General features: G+C 43.0%; 1 protein-coding gene across 1 annotated transcript; it reads left to right on the top strand.

Moving 5' to 3' along the window:
- The first annotated feature begins 14,111 nt into the window (after nucleotides 1–14,111).
- LOC115114088 (polycomb complex protein BMI-1-B-like) lies at nucleotides 14,112–20,761 on the top strand. Its single transcript, XM_029642051.2, has 10 exons — nucleotides 14,112–14,425; nucleotides 18,000–18,131; nucleotides 18,268–18,364; nucleotides 18,568–18,623; nucleotides 18,715–18,765; nucleotides 18,894–19,002; nucleotides 19,117–19,159; nucleotides 19,279–19,377; nucleotides 19,630–19,710; nucleotides 20,047–20,761. Exons 2-10 carry the CDS (start codon nucleotides 18,020–18,022, stop codon nucleotides 20,371–20,373), a joined length of 975 nt encoding a protein of 324 aa, XP_029497911.2. The 5' UTR covers nucleotides 14,112–14,425; nucleotides 18,000–18,019; the 3' UTR covers nucleotides 20,374–20,761.
- The last annotated feature ends 207 nt before the right edge of the window (nucleotides 20,762–20,968 follow it).

The following is a 20,968-nucleotide window of genomic DNA, read 5'->3' as shown; positions in this document are numbered from 1 at the left end:
TGTTAATAGCCCGATAATATAGTAAAAAAGTTGAAAAAACAGACCCCTCTGATGCTGTACGTTAAATAATGACGTATCATGACGTAAAGCACTTATAATGCAACTCATTCTGTGTCATACAGCCTCTCTCCAACACTTCTCTCACAGATTAAAAACAAGAAAGGGATAGGGACAGGGTAAGGGGGATACCTAGTCAATTGTACCATCGTGACTCTCAAAAGCTGTGACAGCCGCAGTTTACTTGTGAATATTACTTTAGCACCACCCTAAATATCCGATTCAAATTCACCTCAAACCTTCAAATATGTATGTAATGACACATTATATAAGTCCTTTATAGTGTATTATTTAGAGGAGATAAGTTGGACAGATGAAGTGAAAAAGCAGTTTCCCCACACGGCTTCTACCCCTTCCCCTTTAAAAGAAATATATATATATATATATTACACACACATGCACACACACACACAGTTGAAGTCGGAAGTTTACATACACCTTAGCTAAATACATTTAAACTCCATTTTTCACAATTCCTGACATTTAATCATAGTAAAAAAATCCCTGTCTTAGTTCAGTTAGGATCACCACTTCATTTTACGAATGTGAAATGTCAGAATAATAGGAGAGAGAATTATTTCTTTCAGCGTTTATTTCTTTCATCACATTCCCAGTGGGTCAGAAGTTTACATACACTCAATTAGTATTCGGTAGCATTGCCATTAAATTGTTTAACTGGGGTCAAACAGTTCGGGTAGCCTTCCACAAGCTTCCCACAATAAGTTGGGTGAATTTTGGCCCATTCTTTGTGACAGAGCTGGTGTAACTGAGTCAGGTTTGTAAGGCCTCCTTGATTGCACACACTTTTTCAGTTCTGCCCACACATTTTCTATAGGATTGAGGTCAGGGCTTTGTGATGGCAACTCCAATACCTTGACTTCATTGTCCTTAAGCCATTTTGCCACAACTTTGGAAGTATTCTTGGGGTCATTGTCCATTTGGAAGACCTATTTGCGACCAAGCTTTTTTAAATTATTTTTTTCCCTTTTATTTAACCAGGTAGGCTAGTTGAGAACAAGTTCTCATTTGCAACTGCGACCTGGCCAAGATAAAGCGTAGCAATTCGACACATACAACAACACAGAGTTACACATGGAATAAACAAAACATACAGTCAATAATACAGTAGAACAAAAGAAAACCGAAAAGTCTATTTACAGTGAGTGCAAATGAGGTAAGTTAAGGAAATAAATAGGCCATGGTGGCGAAGTAATTACAATATAGCAATTAAACACTGGAATGGTAGATTGGCAGAAGATGAATGTGCAGGTAGAGATACTGGGTGGCAAAGGAACAAAATAAATAAATACCAGTATGGGGATGAGGTAGGTAGATAAATGGGCTGTTTACAGATGGGCTATGTACAGGTGCAGTGATCTGTAAGCTGCTCTGACAGCTGGTGCTTAAAGCTAGTGAGGGAGATGTGAGTCCCCAGCTTCAGAGATTTTTGCAATTCGCTCCAGTCATGGGCCGCAGAGAACTGGAAGGAAAGACGACCAAAGGAGGAATTGGCTTTGGGGGTGACCAGTGAGATATACCTGCTGGAGAGCGTGCTACGAGTGGGTGCTGCTATGGTGACCAGTGAGCTGAGATAAGGCGGGGCTTTACCTAGCAGAGACTTGTAGATAACCTGTAGCCAGTGGATTTGGCGACGACTATGAAGCGAGGGCCAACCAACGAGAGCGTACAGGTCGCAATGGTGGGTAGTGTATGGGGCTTTGGTGACAAAACGGATGGCACTGTGATAGACTGCATCCAGTTTGTTGAGTAGAGTGTTGCAGAGATCCCTTGCCCTGGACCCATCTTCCAGTACTCTGTCTTCACTGCCTCAGACAACACCATCTGTACTACTCTGACCCTGGCAACCTCAAACTGCCTTTCTCTCACCGGACACTTCTGATCTCCAACACCATGGGTACCCCTTAAGGTTAACACACACAGCTTTTTCCACAGATACTAAACATACTCTCATGTCCTCCTGCACACTTCTCTCATCTAAGGAATCTCCCTCCTACACACTGCTGCAACATGACCATCAGCTTGGCACCTAAAACACCATAATGGATCCGGACAAAAGTTCTCATGGGATAACTGACACATCCTAACGGGACTTTGTCGGGTAAAGTCTGCATTAAAACTCAACAGGACACACAATGTCTTTTCTGTTTCAACATGTTCCCAGTTGTCACTCATTTCAATGGCGCCCTGCTCTGGAGAGCAAAGAAAATCACAATTCTTGTCCCGAGGCATGTGGTGTGGAGCATCCTCTATTTCTGAATGGCTGAAACACAAAAAAAATCATCACTAGTCCACTTCGAGTTACTTTCACTGATTCAACAGACCTCAACCTCTTCTCCACCCAGCCGTACACCACATATAGATCAGCCAGAAGGCAAGGATCCATTCTCTCCAAAAATGTCACTCCCATTGGGTCAGAATCATCTTTGTCTTCATCGGGTGCCATCGTCCTTGCGTCCATCCACCTTCCATAGGCGTCCATTCTGGAAACCCCCTCATCGTCCACTCTACACGTTCCAATTCTGTTGCCTGTCAATGTGCGTCAACTTAGTTCGCACACCCATCCTGTGTTTGCACTTTTGATTCCACAACTTTGTTTTGACAGAGTTACTGCTTAATCGACAAGCGCCTCCTCCCGTTTCCATACACATCACACCGGTTTTTAGAGGTTTGTTGCCTTCAAAATAAAAGCGCCAAATAAAGCTTGTCCCCGATTTGAACATAGCTACATTTTCTTGATTAGGTGTTTATTTTTTTTACATTAATAGGCTATTTTCTCCTGAACCATATGGTCTATCCAATAGAAACTCATGGACAACATTTGACACAGATATAAATAATCTGACAAATAACTAAGTAAGTATAAATTCCCAAAGTTTCCATATGTTTCCAAAAGTGGGTGTTAAATACCAGTTTCTGAAAATCCTTGCAACTTTGCTAAATGACAGGGAATTTTGCAACCCTAGAGAAAAGCATATGGCACTTCAACAATCACATTTTTGGAATTTGAACTTCTGTGATTCTGATCTTCATGGCTTTTGGAAAACAGAGGGACATTTACTGGCAAGTTTAATGGAATCATTTTTATTTGTATCTCCTCAAGATATCCACTTTGGAGTAAACCATGAGTAGGATGTTAAGAACGGACCATGTTGAAACATTTGGGCACGTCATTATTGCTACAAAGAAACACAAATGAATAAATGAAGTACCCCAATAGTAATATCATCTTTGGATTTTAGATTCTATGTCCTAAGCCCCACCAAACAAAAGGCCTGTAGAGCGTGATGGTTTACGATAGTCATCTTCTGGGACTAACGCATTTTACTCAAAAGGAATTTTTATGTGTAGGCCTACTTCTTACTATTGTGAACATTCCTTACGGTGACTGGGAAATGTGTGCAATTTTAGGACCTGTGCAGTGTTATAGCATTTTATACATACTGGGTACGTGTATGATTCCACCCCTGTGTGAACCCTCATGTGAGGTTAGGTTTTCCTTCCAGCTGAAGCATTTCTCACATTCTTTGCACTGGTACGATTTCTCCCCTGTGTGAATCATCATATGTGTATTCAGGTGTCCCTTATGAATGAAGCATTTCCCAAATTCTTTTCATTGATATCGTTTCTCCCCTGTGTGAGTCTTATGTATTTTCAAATTAGAATATGTCTGAATTGCTATATGTCTGTCCAGGTTATGCTTACTGGGGAAACATTTCTGTCATTCTTTGCACTGATATAATTTCTCCCTTGTGTGAATCTTCAAATGTGTATTCAGGTGTCCCATATGGATGAAGCATTTGCCTCATTTTTTGCATTGATATCACCTCTGTTGTTTTAGATGAGACTCAAAGGAGACGTGTTTACTACAAACATTACAATAATATATTTCTGTAGTGTGACTTTGCAGGTGATTGATCATGTGTTCTGTGGACTCAGTCTTCTCCACACTTCTTGCACATGATGGATGAAACAAAATACCCCATAAAAACAAGTCTTTCCACACACCTGGTTTGGGATTTTTTTTCTTTCCACCTCACTAACTTGCAATGCTTTTCTTTCATTCGTTTTTTTGAGTTGTTGGCATTTCCTGCGTAAGTTTGCCCATTTTGCCAATAAAGTAATCATTCAAATATTTGGCAACATTAAATGGTTTAGTCTTTTCTCAATTTGCAGTAAGAGTTTAATTTGTCTTTCTCTCTTTAGACCCAGTTTTTCAATTTAATTTAAAGTAATCCAAAGTTGTTTTAATTTTATAAATTCCATCCCCCCAATCACATCAGACCAACAAATATTGTAACGCTTCTGGTGACTCCAACAAACACAAAGACAGGAACAATCACTAAAACCCAACACAAAACAGGCTCTAAATAGGGGAGGGTCTGGAGAACCATGGGCAAACCAGACACACAACATAGAATGCTGTCCGCACTAAAACAAGGTGAATGATGGTCAGAACGTGACTCTGGCGCTGGGGAGGGTCGTGGACCCCACGGCTCCATGGACCCCACTCCATAATTGTCTTAGTCCCCCTCCTTAGCGTCCCTTGAGTGGCGACCCTCGCCGCTAACCTTGGCCTAGGAACCCTAACAACGGGCCCCACTGGACTGAGGGGCAGCTCCGGACTGAGAGGAAGCTCAGGACTGAGAGGGACTGAGAGCTCAGGACTGAGAGGAACCTCAGGACTGAGAGGAACCTCAGGCAGGTTGATGAATCTAGCAGATCATGGCTGGCTGGTGGTTCCGGCAGATCCTGGCTGACTGGTGGTTCCGGCAGATCCTGGCTGACTGGCGGATCCTGGCTGACTGGCGGATCCTGGCTGACTGGCGCTCTGGCAGATCCTGGCTGACTGGCAGTTCTGCCAGATCCTGGCTGACTGGCGGATCCTGGCGGATCTAACTGATCCTGGCAGACTGGCGGCTCTGGCGGATCCTGGCTGACTGGCGGCTCCTGGCTGACTGGCGGCTCCTGGCAGACTGGCGGCACTGGCGGCGCTGGGCAGACGGGCGGCTCAGGCGGCGCTGGGCAGACGGGCGGCTCAGGCGGCGCTGGGCAGACGGGCGGCTCAGGCGGCGCTGGGCAGACGGGCGGCTCAGGCGGCGCTGGGCAGACGGGCGGCTGGGCAGGCGGCGCTGGGCAGACGGGCGGCTGGGCAGGCGGGCGCTCAGGGCGCTGGGCAGACGGGCGGCTCAGGCGGCGCTGGGCAGGCGGGCGCTCAGGCGCGCTGGGCAGGCGGCGCTCAGGCGGCGCTGGGCAGACGGGCGCTCAGGCGGCGCTGGGCAGGGCGCTCAGGCGGCTCAGGCGGCGCTCAGGGCAGGGCAGACGGGCGCTCAGGCGGCGCTGGGCAGACGGGGCGGCTCAGGCGGCGCTGGGCAGACGGGTGGCTCAGGCGGCGCTGGGCAGACTGGCGTCACTGCTCCTGGCTGACTGGCGGCTCCTGGCTGACTGGCGGCACTGGGCGCTGGGCAGACTCAGGCGGCCCTGGGCAGACGGGCGCTCAGGCGGCCTGGGCAGACGGGCGCTCAGGCGGCGCTGGGCAGACTCAGGCGGCTCTGATCACTGGTGCTGGGCAGACTGGGGCTCCTGCTCTGGCGGCACTGGCGGCGCTGGGCAGACTGGCGTCACTGACGGCTCCTGGCTGACTGGCGGCTCCTGGCTGACTGGCGGCACTGGCGGCGCTGGGCAGACTGGCGGCTCAGGCGGCGCTGGGCAGACTGGGTCACTGACGGCTCAGGCGGCGGCTCTGGGCGGCACTGGCGGCTGGGCAGGCGGCTCAGGCGGCGCTGGGCAGACTGGCGGCCTGCTGGTCTGGGCAGACGGGTAGCTCAGGCGGCGGTGGAGAGGAAGGCTCTGGCAGTGCTGGACCGAGGAGCTCTGGCGCCTCTGGAATGAGGGGCTCTGGCGCCTCTGGACTGAGGAGCGCTGGTGCCTCTGGACTGAGGGGCTCTGGCGCCTCTGGACTGAGGGGCTCTGGCGCCTCTGGACTGAGGGGTGGGAGCTCTGGCAGCGCCGGACAGGCGGGAGACTCTGGCAGCGCTGGACAGAGAAGCTCTGGCGCCTCTGGACTGAGGGGCTCTGGCGCCTCTGGACTGAGGGGCTCTGGCGCCTCTGGACTGAGGGGCGGAAACTCTGGTAGCGCCGGACAGGCGGGAGCACCTGTGTTGATGGGACGGAGAGACAGCCTGGTGCGGGGTGCCGGCACTGGTGGTACCGGGCTGGGGACACACACCTCAGGGCGAATGCCTTGCATACTACGCCAAATCAACTGCTCTCTCTCTTCACACTCCCCCAATTCTATTAACACCTCCTCGAGTGTCTCCTCATCTCCCATCCGTTCACTCTCCTCCATTCTGTCCAATAACTCCTCGACCCTCTCAGACTCAGCCCTCAGCTTCGCCGATGGCTCCGATAACATCCATGGCTCCTTACGGTAAACAGGGGGAGTTGGCTCAGGTCTGGCTCCTGACTCTGCCACACTCTCCCTGCCCCCCCCAGTACATTTTTGGGGGTGCCTCTTGGGCTTCCAGCCGCTCTGCCGTGCTAGCTCCTCATAATGCCGCCTCTCTGGTTTCGCTGCCTCCAGCTGCCTTCCCCTGGCTCTGCCCAGGGTCCTTTCCCGTCAAGGATCTCCTCCCAAGTCCATTCCTTCAAATAGTGCAGCCTCTCCCACTGCTGCTGCTGCTGCTGTTGTTGCTCCTGCTGCTGCTGCTTCTCCTGCTGCTGCTTTTGCTCCTGCTGCTCCTGCCGCTTCTCCTGCTGCTGCTTTTGCTCCTGCTGCACCTGTCGCTTCTCCTGCTGCTGCTTTTGCTTCTGCCTCTGTTGCTTCTCCTGCTGCTGCTTTTGCTGCTGCTGCTGCTCCTGCTGCACCTGTCGCTTGCTGTTGTTGCTCCTGCTGCTGCTGCTTCTCCTGCTGCTGCTTTTGCTGCTGTTGCTCCTGCCGCTTCTCCTGCTGCTGCTGTTGCTCCTGCTGCACCTGTCGCTTCTCCTGCTGCTGCTTTTGCTCCTGCTGCACCTGTCGCTTCTCCTGCTGCTGCTTTTGCTTCTGCCTCTGTTGCTTCTCCTGCTGCTGCTCCTGCTGCACCTGTCGCTTCTCCTGCTGCTGCTGTTGCTCCTGCTGCTGCTTTTGCTGCTGCTGCTGTTGCTCCTGCTGCACCTGTCGCTTCTCCTGCTGCTGCTTTTGCTGCTGCCTCTGTTGCTTCTCCTGCTGCTGCTTTTGCTACTGCCTCTGTTGCTTCTCCTGCTGCTGCTTTTGCTGCTGCTGCTGTTGCTCCTGCTGCACCTGTCGCTTCTCCTGCTGCTGCTGCTGCTGCTCCTGCTGCTGCTGCTTCTCCTGCTGCTGCTTTTGCTGCTGCCTCTGTCGCTTCTCCTGCTGCTGCTGTTGCTGCTGCCTCTGTTTGCCACGCCGCTTGGTCCTTGGTTGGTGGGTGATTCTGTAACGGTTTTCTTCTGGTGAAAGAGAGGCGGACCAAAATGCAGCATGGTTAGTTTTGTACATCTTTAATAAAGATGAAAGTACAACAATCTACAAAACAATAAACGTGAAAAAACCGAAACAGTCCTATCTGGTGCCACAAACACAAAGACAGGAACAATCACCCACAAAACCCAACACAAAACAGGCTACCTAAATATGGTTCCCAATCAGAGACAATGACTAACACCTGCCTCTGATTGAGAACCATATCAGGCCAAACATAGAAATAGACAAACCAGACACACAACATAGAATGCCCACCCAGCTCACGTCCTGACCAACACTAAAACAAGGAAAACACACACGAACGATGGTCAGAAGGTGACAAATATTTTTAACATCATCCAAATAAGTGTCACAGCACACCTATGCACTATTTTAGGCCCAGCTTTTGGAACTTTTGATATAGCCACTTCATTGTGATCACTCCATCTAATGGGTACGAATACAGCTTTAGAACAAAGATCTACAGTATTAGTAAAAATATAATCAATACATGTGGATGATCTTGTTCCTTTACAGTGCATTTGGAAACTATTCAGACCCCTAGACTTTTTCCACATTTTGTTACGTTACAGCCTTATTCTAAAATTGATTAAATTGTTGCTTTTTTCATCAATCTACACACAAGGGGTGCGTCACCTGAGTGGGTTGATTCACTGATGTGGTCATCCTGTCTGGGTTGGCGCCCCCCCTTGGGTTGTGCCATGGCGGATATCTTTGTGGGCTATACTCAGCCTTGTCTCAGGATGGTAAGTTGGTGGTTGAAGATATCCCTCTAGGGGTGTGGAGGCTGTGCTTTGACAAAGTGGGTGGGGTTATATCCTTCCTGTTTGGCCCTGTCCGGGGGTGTCCTCGGATGGGGCCACAGTGTCTCCTGACCCCTCCTGTCTCAGCCTCCAGTATTTATGCTGCAGTAGTTTATGTGTCGGGGGGGCTAGGGTCAGTTTGTTATATCTGGAGTACTTCTCCTGTCCTATTCGGTGTCCTGTGTGAATCTAAGTGTGCGTTCTCTAATTCTCTCCTTCTCTCTTTCTTTCTCTCTCTCGGAGGACCTGAGCCCTAGGACCATGCCCCAGGACTACCTGACATGTTGACTCCTTGCTGTCCCCAGTCCACCTGGCCGTGCTGCTGCTCCAGTTTCAACTGTTCTGCCTTATTATTATTCGACCATGCTGGTCATTTATGAACATTTGAACATCTTGGCCATGTTCTGTTATAATCTCCATCCGGCACAGCCAGAAGAGGACTGGCCACCCCACATATGCTCTCTCTAATTCTCTCTTTCTTTCTCTCTCTCGGAGGACCTGAGCCCTAGGACCATGCCCCAGGACTACCTGACATGATGACTCCTTGCTGTCCCCAGTCCACCTGACCGTGCTGCTGCTCCAGTTTCAACTGTTCTGCCTTATTATTATTTCGACCATGCTGGTCATTTATGAACATTTGAACATCTTGGCCATGTTCTGTTATCTCCACCCGGCACAGCCAGAAGAGGACTGGCCACCCCACATAGCCTGGTTCCTCTCTAGGTTTCTTCCTAGGTTTTGGCCTTTCTAGGGAGTTTTTCCTAGCCACCGTGCTTCTACACCTGCATTGCTTGCTGTTTGGGGTTTTAGGCTGGGTTTCTGTACAGCACTTTGAGATATCAGCTGATGTACGAAGGGCTATATAAATAAATGTGATTTTATTTTATTTGAATATCCCTATAAAGACAAGTAAAATCAGGTTGTTAGGCATTTTGTAAAAAACAGAAATATTACATTTACATAAGTGTTCAGACCCACTGATTGTTGAAGAGCGTAGTGTGTAAAAATCGGCTGTCCTTGGTTGCAACACTCACTACCGAGTTCCAAACTGCCTCTGGAAACAACGTCAGCACAAGCGGGAGCTTCATGAAATGGGTTTCCATGGCCGAGCTGCAATACAAGTCTAAGATCACCATTCACAATGACAAGCATTAGCTAGAGTGGTGTAAAGCAAGCCGCTATTGGATTCTGGAGCAGTGGAAATGCGTTCTCTGGTGATGAATCACGCTTCACCATCTGGCAGTCCGATGGACGAATCTGGGTTTGGTGGATGGCAGGAGAACGCTACCTGCCTGAATGCTAATGCCAACTGTAAAGTTTGGTGGAAGAGGAATAATGGTCTGGAGCTGTTTTTCATGGTTCGGGCTACGTTGTTCAATGACATTCTAGACGATTCTGTGTTTCCAACTTTGTGGCAACAGTTTGGGGAAGGCCGTTTCCTGTTTCAGCATGAAGCGAGGTCCATGCATAAAGCAGGTGTCCAACATACTTTTGGTTAGGTAGTGTCTCTTTTTTTTCAAGCCCTTTTGGCTACCTGGTCTACTTTTTCATTCCCACCCAATCCCAAGTCGTCATGGACCAAGCAGAATATCCCTACTACAGCCAGTCTCTCTAGTCTCCATAATAACATAACACTTGGTTTGGCTGGAGTCTTTATTTGTTATGTATTGCATAAACCAAGTTAATTTTAACCATTCATCATCCAGGCAATACCATAGCTACAATGTCAATTGCACCAATTGGCTCTGAATCCTGATTGGCTGGTAAATTGAATGGCTTTTTGAACAAAGGTTTGGTCCCTCTGACCTAATTATTGAAAGAACTGCTTTTAACAGCAGGTGTCAGTAGCTATGTTTCCTAACTTGTCCAGTGATTTATTATTTTTTTAAACATCTGTCTCTGATTGGTAACCATATCAGGCCAACATAGACATACAAAACCCCTAGACATACAAAACCTAGAATACCCACCCTAGTCACAACCTGACCTAACCAAAATATATAGAAAACAGAGATATCTAAGGTCAGGGCGTGAAAGGAGTTGCCATCACAAAGCCCTTACCTCAATCCAATAGAAAATGTGTGGGCAGAACTGAAACTGAACTGAAACTGAACTGAAAAAGCGTGCGCGAGCAAGGAGGCCTACAAACCTGACTCAGTTACACCAGCTCTGTCAAGAGCAATGGGCCAAAATTCACCCAACTTATTGTGGGAAGCTTGTGGAAGGCTACCCAAACTGTTTGACCCAAGTTAAACAATTTAAAGGCAATGCTACCAAATAGTAATGGAGTGTATGTAAACTTCTGACCCCCTGGGAATGTGATGAATGAAATAAAAGCTGAAATAAATCATTATCTCAACTATTATTCCGACATTTCACATTCTTAAAATGATGTGGGGATCCTAACTGACCTAAGACAGGGAATTTTTAGTAGGATTAAAGGTCCGGAATTGTGAAAAACTGAGTTTAATGTATTTGGCTAAGGTGTATGTAAACTTCCAACTTCAACTGTATGTGTGCCATTCAGAGGGATAGACCAAAGGTTTAAGTGCCTTTGAACAGGCTATCGTATGGTAGTAGGTGCCAAGCACACCGGTTTGAGTGTGTCAACAGTTTCCCATGTTTATAAAGAATGGTCCACCACCCAAAGGACATCCATCCAACTTAACACAACTGTGGGAAGCATTGGAGTCAACATGGGCCAGCAACCCTGTGGAACGCTGTTGACACATTGTAGTCCATGCCCAGACAAATTGAGGCTGTTCTGAGGGCAAAAGGGGGTGAAACTCAATATTAGGAATGTTGTACATGGTTGTACACTCAGCGATATTACAGCATCTGTATTAAACTTTCAACCCTCTATTTAGGGTTCTTCATATAACCTCCTGTAAAGGGAGAACCATTGCAGAACCTCATTATCCTCTCAAGGTTCTTCCTGGAACCCTCTAGTTTTGCTTTAGAGCAGAGATGCTGTAATCTACCGATAACCTTTTTATCTTTGAAGGGTTCTTCCTAGAACCCCAAGTAACAGTTCTACCAAGAACCCTTTTATCTTTGAAGGGTTCTTCCTAGAACCCCAAGTAACAGTTCTACCAAGAACCCTTTTATCTTTGAAGGGTTCTTCCTAGAACCCCAAGTAACAGTTCTACCAAGAACCCTTTTATCTTTGAAGGGCTCTTCCTAGAACCCCAAGTAACATTTCTACCAAGAACACTTTTATCTCTGAAGGGCTCTTCCTAGAACCCCAAGTAACAGTTCTACCAAGAACCCTTTTATCTTTGAAGGGTTCTTCCTAGAACCGTCTATGACTGGTTCCACCAGCCATATTAGTCTTTCGAATTAAACTCTTTATGAAAATACATATATCATAAGGCCTTTCTTTGAGGGCCTAACACAGTGGTGTTAGAAAACTCCTGCTTTACAGGCCATATCAAGCCTGCAAGTCACATTATGCTGGCTTGCAAAGTGATATGTAATTCCTATTGGAATCCAGCCAGAGTGAGGAAATCCAACAATTTGAATTTTTAATCACACACAACCTGCATTCAGAATGACTGCCTGGGTAGAGAAGATTGAGTAATGGGACTACCTAAATAATCTAAACTGGAACAACCATCTCGGTAACGAGTGCAATAAATCCAACTACTAACAGATTGGATTAATAAAAAATGTAAAAGTATGTTATTTATCTTTGTGTAGTGTAATATTAATCAATCAATGTACATGCAAAAACACATACATTGAAACAAACAATTCAGAAAATCAACTTGCAATAGAGCATGTTGGGAAATATGATAATGATGGGTGTGGTTCTGAGTGTTTTACTAAACACAGAGTAAATATTACACAATCATACCCTCAACTCTGGTTATTAACACTGGGGATATTTTACACCACTTAGTGTTATGTTAGTTAAACTCCTAAATGAACACTAGAAATGTTAAATCTATATTAGGTCAAACTGGCCAATTTGCTGTGTACCATACAATACACTTCTGGTTCACTCATACTCCCTTCTATTTTCCTACTTTGCTCAATAAAATCACAGAAAATACTCATTTGAATAACAGAATCAGGGCAAAGAAATCAACGATGTCAGTATTGTATATGTAAAATGATTAAGGTTATACCCGATGCATGCATAAATATTCCGATATAGGTACACACCTATCTTTATAAATGTTTATCAGATTACTCATACTTCTAATGTTAAAGTTTAAAAAACTAATGCTAAGGCACTATTTAAAAGAAGAAGAAAAAGGGATTTAGATTCATAAAGGTTCTATGTAAAACCCTTCTTGCCTTCCAAATAATCCTTCTTTCTTTCCAAACAATCATCAAAGAACCCTTCATTCCAAAAACGGTTCATAGGATGAAAAAGGTTCTATGAAGAACTGCACCTATTTGTATTCTGCTAATCATAGCCTACTGGTAAATGAATTAGCACATAGGATACAATTTAAACAATTTAAATATGATTTATGATTGATTGGTTGTAATGATTGTTTCTTTTTTTTTGTTGAGATGGCATGAAAGCAGTATTGATTCCATCAGAGTGTTCCCATTTCCACATCAAAAGGACAGAATGTTGAAACCGTTTTTTTTTTACCCACGAGCTCAGGGGACTTCCTCGTTACCCATTTAATAGATTTTCTGTAGGTTTTTAAGAATGCATATAATGCCATAGGCTACAATTAATACATTGATTTAATTATGTTGTAAAACGGTTACAAACACACTGCAAAGTCTTGAGTTGTTATAAACGTTGTGGGCTATGTTAATAAGCACTATGACATTTGTAATTATTCATAGTATACATGCACCATCGGAAGTCTCATCGTCATCCAAAGGCTATGCAACTCAGTTGTAGAACCATTTAAATGGTTGGCCTAGTGGACCGATAATCCCTCAACAATCACATGCATTATGAAAATGAACAATGAGTCTGAAAGAATGTTGTGTTTAATTCCATAATGGGGGATGCAGAAAAAGGCGCGCTTCCCAGGCTGTTCTCATAAATAGGTCTATAGGCTATATAGGCTACCATCATTAAACGAGTGAGTACTAGAATGTATTGGCGATGCAACATTATGCTATAGCTTTTCCACTATAGGCGAAGTTCATCAAACACTAATCATGAGTGGGCCAAAATGATTCAGTAGAATCAGGAATCGGCGTATTCAATGTATTAAGCAAATGTATTTGGGCCCTCCTATGCCCAATTGGTCCTCACGAATGTTTAACGGCATACACATTTAACATGGTAACAATTTGAACCGGTGCCCTTCAGTGTAATCGCCTGTATCATCATGGAAAGACTCCCAAAATCAGAGCAGTAGCCACGGGGAGAAACGTTTTTCCTTAGCCTACACTCTTATGGTGTTAAATGGCTCTATAATTAGAGATGTAGGGAAAAGGCCCAAAGAGTTGTGTTAGAATTCAAATGAAGTGGGCCTAAGCCGGTTAAAATACGATAATAATAGCAATATTAATAACTTAATTCTAAATAACTTTGTAGCATAAATCATATTTTATTTTATTTTATTACAAATCTTAAACCATCACCTAAATATGTTTGAGTGAGAGAGAAACAATCTAAACCATGTAGACCACGAGTTGTGGACTAAAGACCCAGCCAGTGCATGAAATGTGTGTGACCACATATCAATATATCAAAGTTAGCTTACTTTTGTCACTTGTACCATCAATACAACGCTTGAGGAATGAGACCACGTGATATAGCGGGGCGGTCAATCTAGCCTGCAAGCCATTTTGGGAACAGTGTCAGTTTCTACTGCTATCAAGTGCCGCTCTATGCATAGCCTACTGCTTCATAGGGGTCGAGCACGAAGCAAACCGATAACCTATTTGGACCGGCACTGTTCAGAATCTGTGTAAAGTTTCTGACTCTCCGCGCGTTGATCTTTTTCTATTTGTTGAGAATTTCGCCACTGCCATTGAACAGCATTTGTAGCTCGTTCCAAGATGGCCGCTTGGGTTGCATTCATTTTTTTCTGAACGACTTGTAACTTTCATTGTCCATCACATACGGGATATAACCCGTTAGGTATGTATTTACAGAACTTTTAGTTTTAACTTGCAAAAATACAAGTTTATATGAAATGTTATAGCATTGCAAATGCAAGACCACAGCAGGCTATCGGATTAATAGTGAACACCGGCAGTGGACCACACGGGCATATGGACACTCAAAGCACACACGATTGTAGAATGTTATATTATTTAAATGGTTATGTTTGTGTTCTTTCTGGAGCGTGTAACTTACAAAATTGAAACATGGTCGCAGATCTGTTCATAGCAGCCAATGTTAACAGATCTGCAGAGAAGCATCCACATTCGTATGTATTCTATCTACCAAGCTGATTTCAAACAGTTGTCCTCAACAGGCTCATTAGGCTGTTGTTTTCATGAAAGTGGTATCAAATATGATTTGTCGTTGTAGCAAAATTGCCACGTTTGTTTCCAATATAGATACGTTTATTCTGTCTTTCATTGAAAATAAATGGGCTTCGTTGTAGATAAGTAATTACGTTGACAGGATTTCGCTGTTGTGAAGTTTTAGGCTATTGCGAATATACTACTTTGTTTAGGCAGTAAATAGTTAATAGGCTGGCTATAGCCTATTCAATGTATTTAATTCCGTTATATGTTGAACAGAGATGGCTTTCTCACACACTGATTTTATGTCTTATCGCAAGAACAGACCTAGACTATGTTTTGTTATGTTATTCAGTCACTTGAAAAGTGTTGAAAAGTAAAAAAAAATGTATGGTTCATTGCCGTGGATCATTTGATGATAAATAGATTTGATGAAATGACCTCATGGGATCATTTACAATGCTGTTAACATAATTACCAATGCGATGGGTACCATTCAAGATTGTTCAGATCAATGCAATGTTTGTCTTTCTCTGATCAATAATGAGTAGGCTACTAGAGATCCATTCTCGACCTTTTGCGCAATTGATGTGTGGTCCTCGACGTTCACTAGGCGATGTCAATATCATTTTCAAATGTATCTTCGTCGCAGTATGGTTTAATGCAATTTAGCCTGGCCTACACAAGATCAAGAGATTGTCTCGATCACCAATTGGCCAAATGTTGTCTCAAAATTCAGAGCCCCACTCGAATCTCATTTGAAATCAAGATAAATGCCTTAGCCTACTGGGGTGCTGCTCATCATCTAGTTCTGAAATAATAGTCAGCTAATTATATTTGTTTGGATTAGGACCTGATCATATTTTTATGCTCATTCGGCTGTGGACATTGGAATATAGGCCGGCTCGAGGCTACTATTATTAGGCCTGCCCATATAAACTATGTAAACACAATCAATAATGTAGGCCTATTCTTGTGATGACATTATAGTTTGACACAATAGGCTGAGGAAAAAACTGACATGTAGGCCAAAAACATATAAATAACTAAATGTTTCACATTTGATTAAATCTTTAAATTATACCTATTTCTCCCCACCCACAATAAGGTCAGTCGCGTTTCTTGTTGGTCAACTTTCATAAATGCGTTAAAAACAGACTATAATTTTCTGCTATGTGAAATGTTCTGCACTAGATCAGTCATGTCTATAGGCCTAACAATGGGATTGACCCATAATAATATTTGAAAATGGATACATTCGAGAAAGAAAGTTAACTTTTGCGTACTTTGGGGCTTGATGGATTATTTCTATCGTTTATGGCTACAATTTCGTTGTTTGCAATGATAAGCTCTCATTAGACAATGGGATGCGTAGTTCAACAGCACAGGACAAGCATTGCTTTAAACGTATTCACATCACAGTGAACTAACTAGCTATTGTCTTGAGGCGCGTGATAGTGGGTAAATTCGGAGACTACGTGCCTAATGTGAGCTCCCCGTTTATTGACAGGTATGACGGGTCAGAGATTTGTCGAACTAAATGTTCAAATATTTTAGGAATTAACTTCTTTTAGAGTTGATGATAAGAGGGCTGAGCCATTGCGCGCTATTTAGTTAACACACATAGCTGAGTAGAATGAAACAAACACTGCCATGTTTGCGTGAACATGCGTCTTAATTCTTGCTTGGTCAAATAGTTAAAATAATCACAATTTTCGAGTGTGCTGCATATTCTGTCGAGTCTACTCTGTTGCACAACCATTCGACATCGCTGTATCCACCGCATTGATCCATTGACATTTGTGATGAATAGGCTAGGTTTTTTAAATAAATCAACATTATTGATTATCAGCTGCCCATGGTAGATGCTACAGCCAAGGAGGTCATTACAATAGCCTACATTTCGTACATACGTATGTAAGCCTATGATTTAACAATTATGATTGGTTAGTCCAACATTTAATTTGACAAATAGCCTACAGTGAGTTATTGTCTTGGAACGCATGATGTGCACATATGGAGATGCGCGCTCCCAGTTTCTCGACAGGTGTAGGAATGTATACATTTAACTCAATTTTCCAACACAAGTTGTGCGCTCGTCAGATACGCTATGGTGTGCTTCTTTTAGAATGGCCATGCATAAGAGGGATGAAAGAGCTTATTGCGTCTTGTATCAGGTCAAGCTTGCGGTTTGTAGACATAGCCAGTACTTCACACTTCACTGTTTGCGTCTGCATGCAGTCGCAGGACACACTTTACTTACAATCTTATACAGCCCATAATGACAACGCGCCACATTGACGTCGCATGATCGCATAATACTGAAAATAATCGAAAGTCCTTCTCTCGGGCAATTAGGTCATTATCAATGCAATGTAAACTATAGGCCCAGACTTTGAAATGTATCCTACATAGGCTACCTACGAAGATATTGATAATAAACATATTGATCCATTATAAAATGAGCACAAGATATTAACATTTAGTTGGAAACGTTCCTCTAAATCCGTCAAGAAACCGGGCGCGGGATTGCACGCTTAGTCTACACTTAAAAAATGTGGGTAATTGGGGTTCTATCCAGAACCTATTTTTCTATGACTGTAGGTTATACTCCGAATTTAGGCTGCATAATGTATGCCAATAATAGGGCAAATAATGGTTGTTTACTGTGTTTAAGTAAATGAAATATATTGCCACTTTGCGTTATAGACCTAGCAATGTTTTTAATGAATTGAGCTTTGGAAAAAGTTGATCATCATTCATCGGCCAAATCGCCCTATAACAAATAAACTCTCGCACATTCCGGACTTGAAAAAGTAGCCTTATATGCATGTGCTGTCAGTTTGCAATTTTTTTTAAACCTCGCATCGAAATCAACATTTCTGTGACGTGCTTCTGGAATTGTTAGGCTATTCTAGATAAATCAAACGCTTGGCTTGAAGTGAAGACTTCTAAAAATCGAAATGGAAGCTGGAAACAAAATTCATGGTAGCAATTACAAAAGGGTAAATTGTTATTGGGCTACATAAAATTCTATAATAAATAGGCCTACGAGATAAATATTGGTTTAACCTATTTAAATTCGCCAAAATAATCTCCAGGTTCGTTTTTCGCAGGGTAGACATTAAAACAGTAACATAAATGCTTTACATTCTCAAGGCACATCGCCGCCCGTTTGTGTTCTGAACAGATTGCGAAACTACGCTGTATCCATTAACTAATTTGTTTATCCTCTCTTATAGGATTTTACAATTTTAGGACAATGCACAGAACAACAAAAATCAAGATTACTGAGCTGAATCCACATTTGATGTGTGTCTTGTGCGGTGGATATTTTATCGACGCAACCACCATTGTGGAGTGTTTACACTCATGTAAGTTGTCGTCGGTTGGATTTCATTCAAAATACCACACAATGCAAGTTGCTGTCTATGCCCACAGTTTTGACTGATTCGTTTGGCTTAAAGTATGCAGTGTTGTCAAATTGTTTTGATTATTTTGTCTTTTCAGTCTGTAAAATGTGCATTGTTTGTTATCTGGAGACCAGCAAATTATGTCCAATTTGTGATGTCCAGATTCACAAAACGAAACCCCTTTTGAATATTAGGTGAGTAGCCTATATATGTCATTTTGTAAGGCAATAAATTAAAGTTCTATAATATTTTTTAACTCGAATATGAGTGTGGAGACTTGGGGCTCAATAAATCGAAACCACATTACAATATTGACATCTCTTTTCCAAGTAAACCCTGGCTCAGAAATTAATCATACAATTTGCTGAAATAATTTAAAAAATATATTATATTTCAGGTCTGACAAGACCCTTCAAGACATTGTTTACAGGTTGGTACCTGGGCTTTTCAAAGGTCAGTACATTTTCCCTTTCATCCCCTCAAGTTGGTTTGTAAAAATGTCAAGTGCATCATAATACACAATTATTTATTATTTTGCTTGCAGATGAAATGAAACGAAGGAGGGATTTCTATGTTGCACATCCTTCTCTTGATGGTAAACAAGTTGAATCAATGGCGAAGCACCTCAAGCATATCATTGCAACTTCAATGTTCATGTTGCTTTATCATTAGAAAGAGGAGGATTGGCACACTTGAATACTATGTTGTTTTCTTATGTTGTAGCTGGAAATGGATCAAATGAAGAGCGAGGGGAGGTGGCAGATGAAGAAAAGAGAATAATAGCCGACGATGAGATTATAAGCCTGTCCATCGAATTTTTTCATCAGAGCAAGTAAGGCTGCTTTCAAACTGGCAAAAAGTATGCTTAAAAAATGCAGCCAACACCCATGCTTGTCAATTATTTCTTTGCTCTTTTTTCTAATTGTAAATTTTGCTTTTCTCTTAGGCTGGGAAAGGAGGATGGTGAAGTCAAGGATATGAAGACAGAGGTGATTGTTTTAACCCTAAGAAAATCATATTGGTGTCTTTTAAATACAGGGTCAATCCAGATGGCTGTAAAGTAACGCAGTGTTTATCATGTCTCAACTTACCTTTTTTTTGTCTGAAGATGATTGACAAGCGATACTTGCAATGTCCAGCAGCCATGACCATAATGCATCTGAGGAAATTCCTTCGAAGTAAAATGGATATTCCATGCACCTATCAGGTGACTACGGATATTTAATCAATGATTATTCATGTAATTATTTGAAATTCAGTGAACAATGAACCTATCTGAAATGTTGTGCGTTTGTATAGACATTGTGTAGATTTGTTAAACTTAGAATCGACTTTGTTTCTTTAAAAAAAAATACAGTGTACAACTGATTGATTATGGTTAGATTTTTACTAGTTTCACACTGTTTATATAAATGATTAATCACACCTAATCTTTTCTCTCAAAATGTGTTGTTCACAGATAGAAGTTATGTATGAAGATGAACCATTGACGGATTACTACACATTAATGGACATTGCACACATCTACACCTGGAGAAGGGTAAGCATTTACCCTTTCACTTCAACACATGAAATGTCATTTTTTCTAATAAGACCTTGAAATTATATGCTGTGTTGTTTTCCTTATTTATAAGTGGAAAGTATAAGGTTGTGAAGTGGTGCATCCATTCATGAATTCGATTCTCTACCAAGCAATATGTTCACATGTATTTTGGAGAGCTTACACATTTATTTAAACAAATCTCTCTAATGCTTGTTTAAAGCTCATGTCATTCTTAAAATACATGCTCAGAGGAGGCTCATCTGAGAATATGGTTATAAGTCACAGAAAAGTCCCCTGTACACATAAACTTAAGAAAATCTTCACTTGTTTTAGAATGGTCCCTTGCCATTGAAATACCGGGTACGAACAGGCTGCAAGAAGATGAAGATGAGCAGCCCAAGAAACGGGGCCAAAACCACACAACATGCTGGAGGAGTATGCTATGACTCTGGGACTGGGGGTGACAAGCATCTGAACAATGACCCCGAAGCTCCCTCCACCTCATCCTCCTCTCTGCCCAGTCCGAGCCACAGAATTGTCCACTCATCATCATCATCGCTTACCCACTTCCCCCACCTCTCCAGCATTGGCACCTCAACAAACGGTATCTTAACAAAAGCGGGTCCAAATCAACTTTCCCAGACATTCACGCCAACATAGACTGTAGATACTTTTATTATTGTTTCAAACATTTGCCGTTTTGATATAATCCTATGTGGACAATATATTTGTTCATTTGTCTAAGAAAGACTGTGGAAAGACTTATTGAATTTGCTCAATGGCATCTGCAGATCGGATTTGAAATGGCTAGCCCAGTAATGTGCCATGTGGTTTGGAATGTGAAAAAAATATCACGTTTACTTCAAACCTGGACATTCCAATGATTCCTATAACTGAATTGCCAAATACTGTAGTTGATTGAAATGGAAATGTGGTTTTGGCTTCGTCAACTTAATTTGTCAACACACAACAATAGTTGACAAAAATAGTTGACTATTGCCCTCTGCATACATGTAATGGGGAATTTAATAAACACAACCTGATTGTTTTGGATTTAAGTGTGCAATCTGCAGTAGGTACTGCTGTTAAATGGTCACTTCAATTAACGATATACACTATACAAAACTATGTTGACACCCGTTCAAATTAGTGGATTCGGCTATTTCAGCCACACCCATTGTATAAAATTGACTACACAGCCATGCAATCTCCATAGACAAACATTGGCCGTAGAATGGCCTTACTGAAGAGCTCA

This window comes from Oncorhynchus nerka, linkage group LG9b (assembly GCF_034236695.1).
Source record: "Oncorhynchus nerka isolate Pitt River linkage group LG9b, Oner_Uvic_2.0, whole genome shotgun sequence".
Lineage (NCBI taxonomy): Eukaryota > Metazoa > Chordata > Actinopteri > Salmoniformes > Salmonidae > Oncorhynchus > Oncorhynchus nerka.
This window is presented reverse-complemented; position numbering and strand designations above follow the sequence as displayed.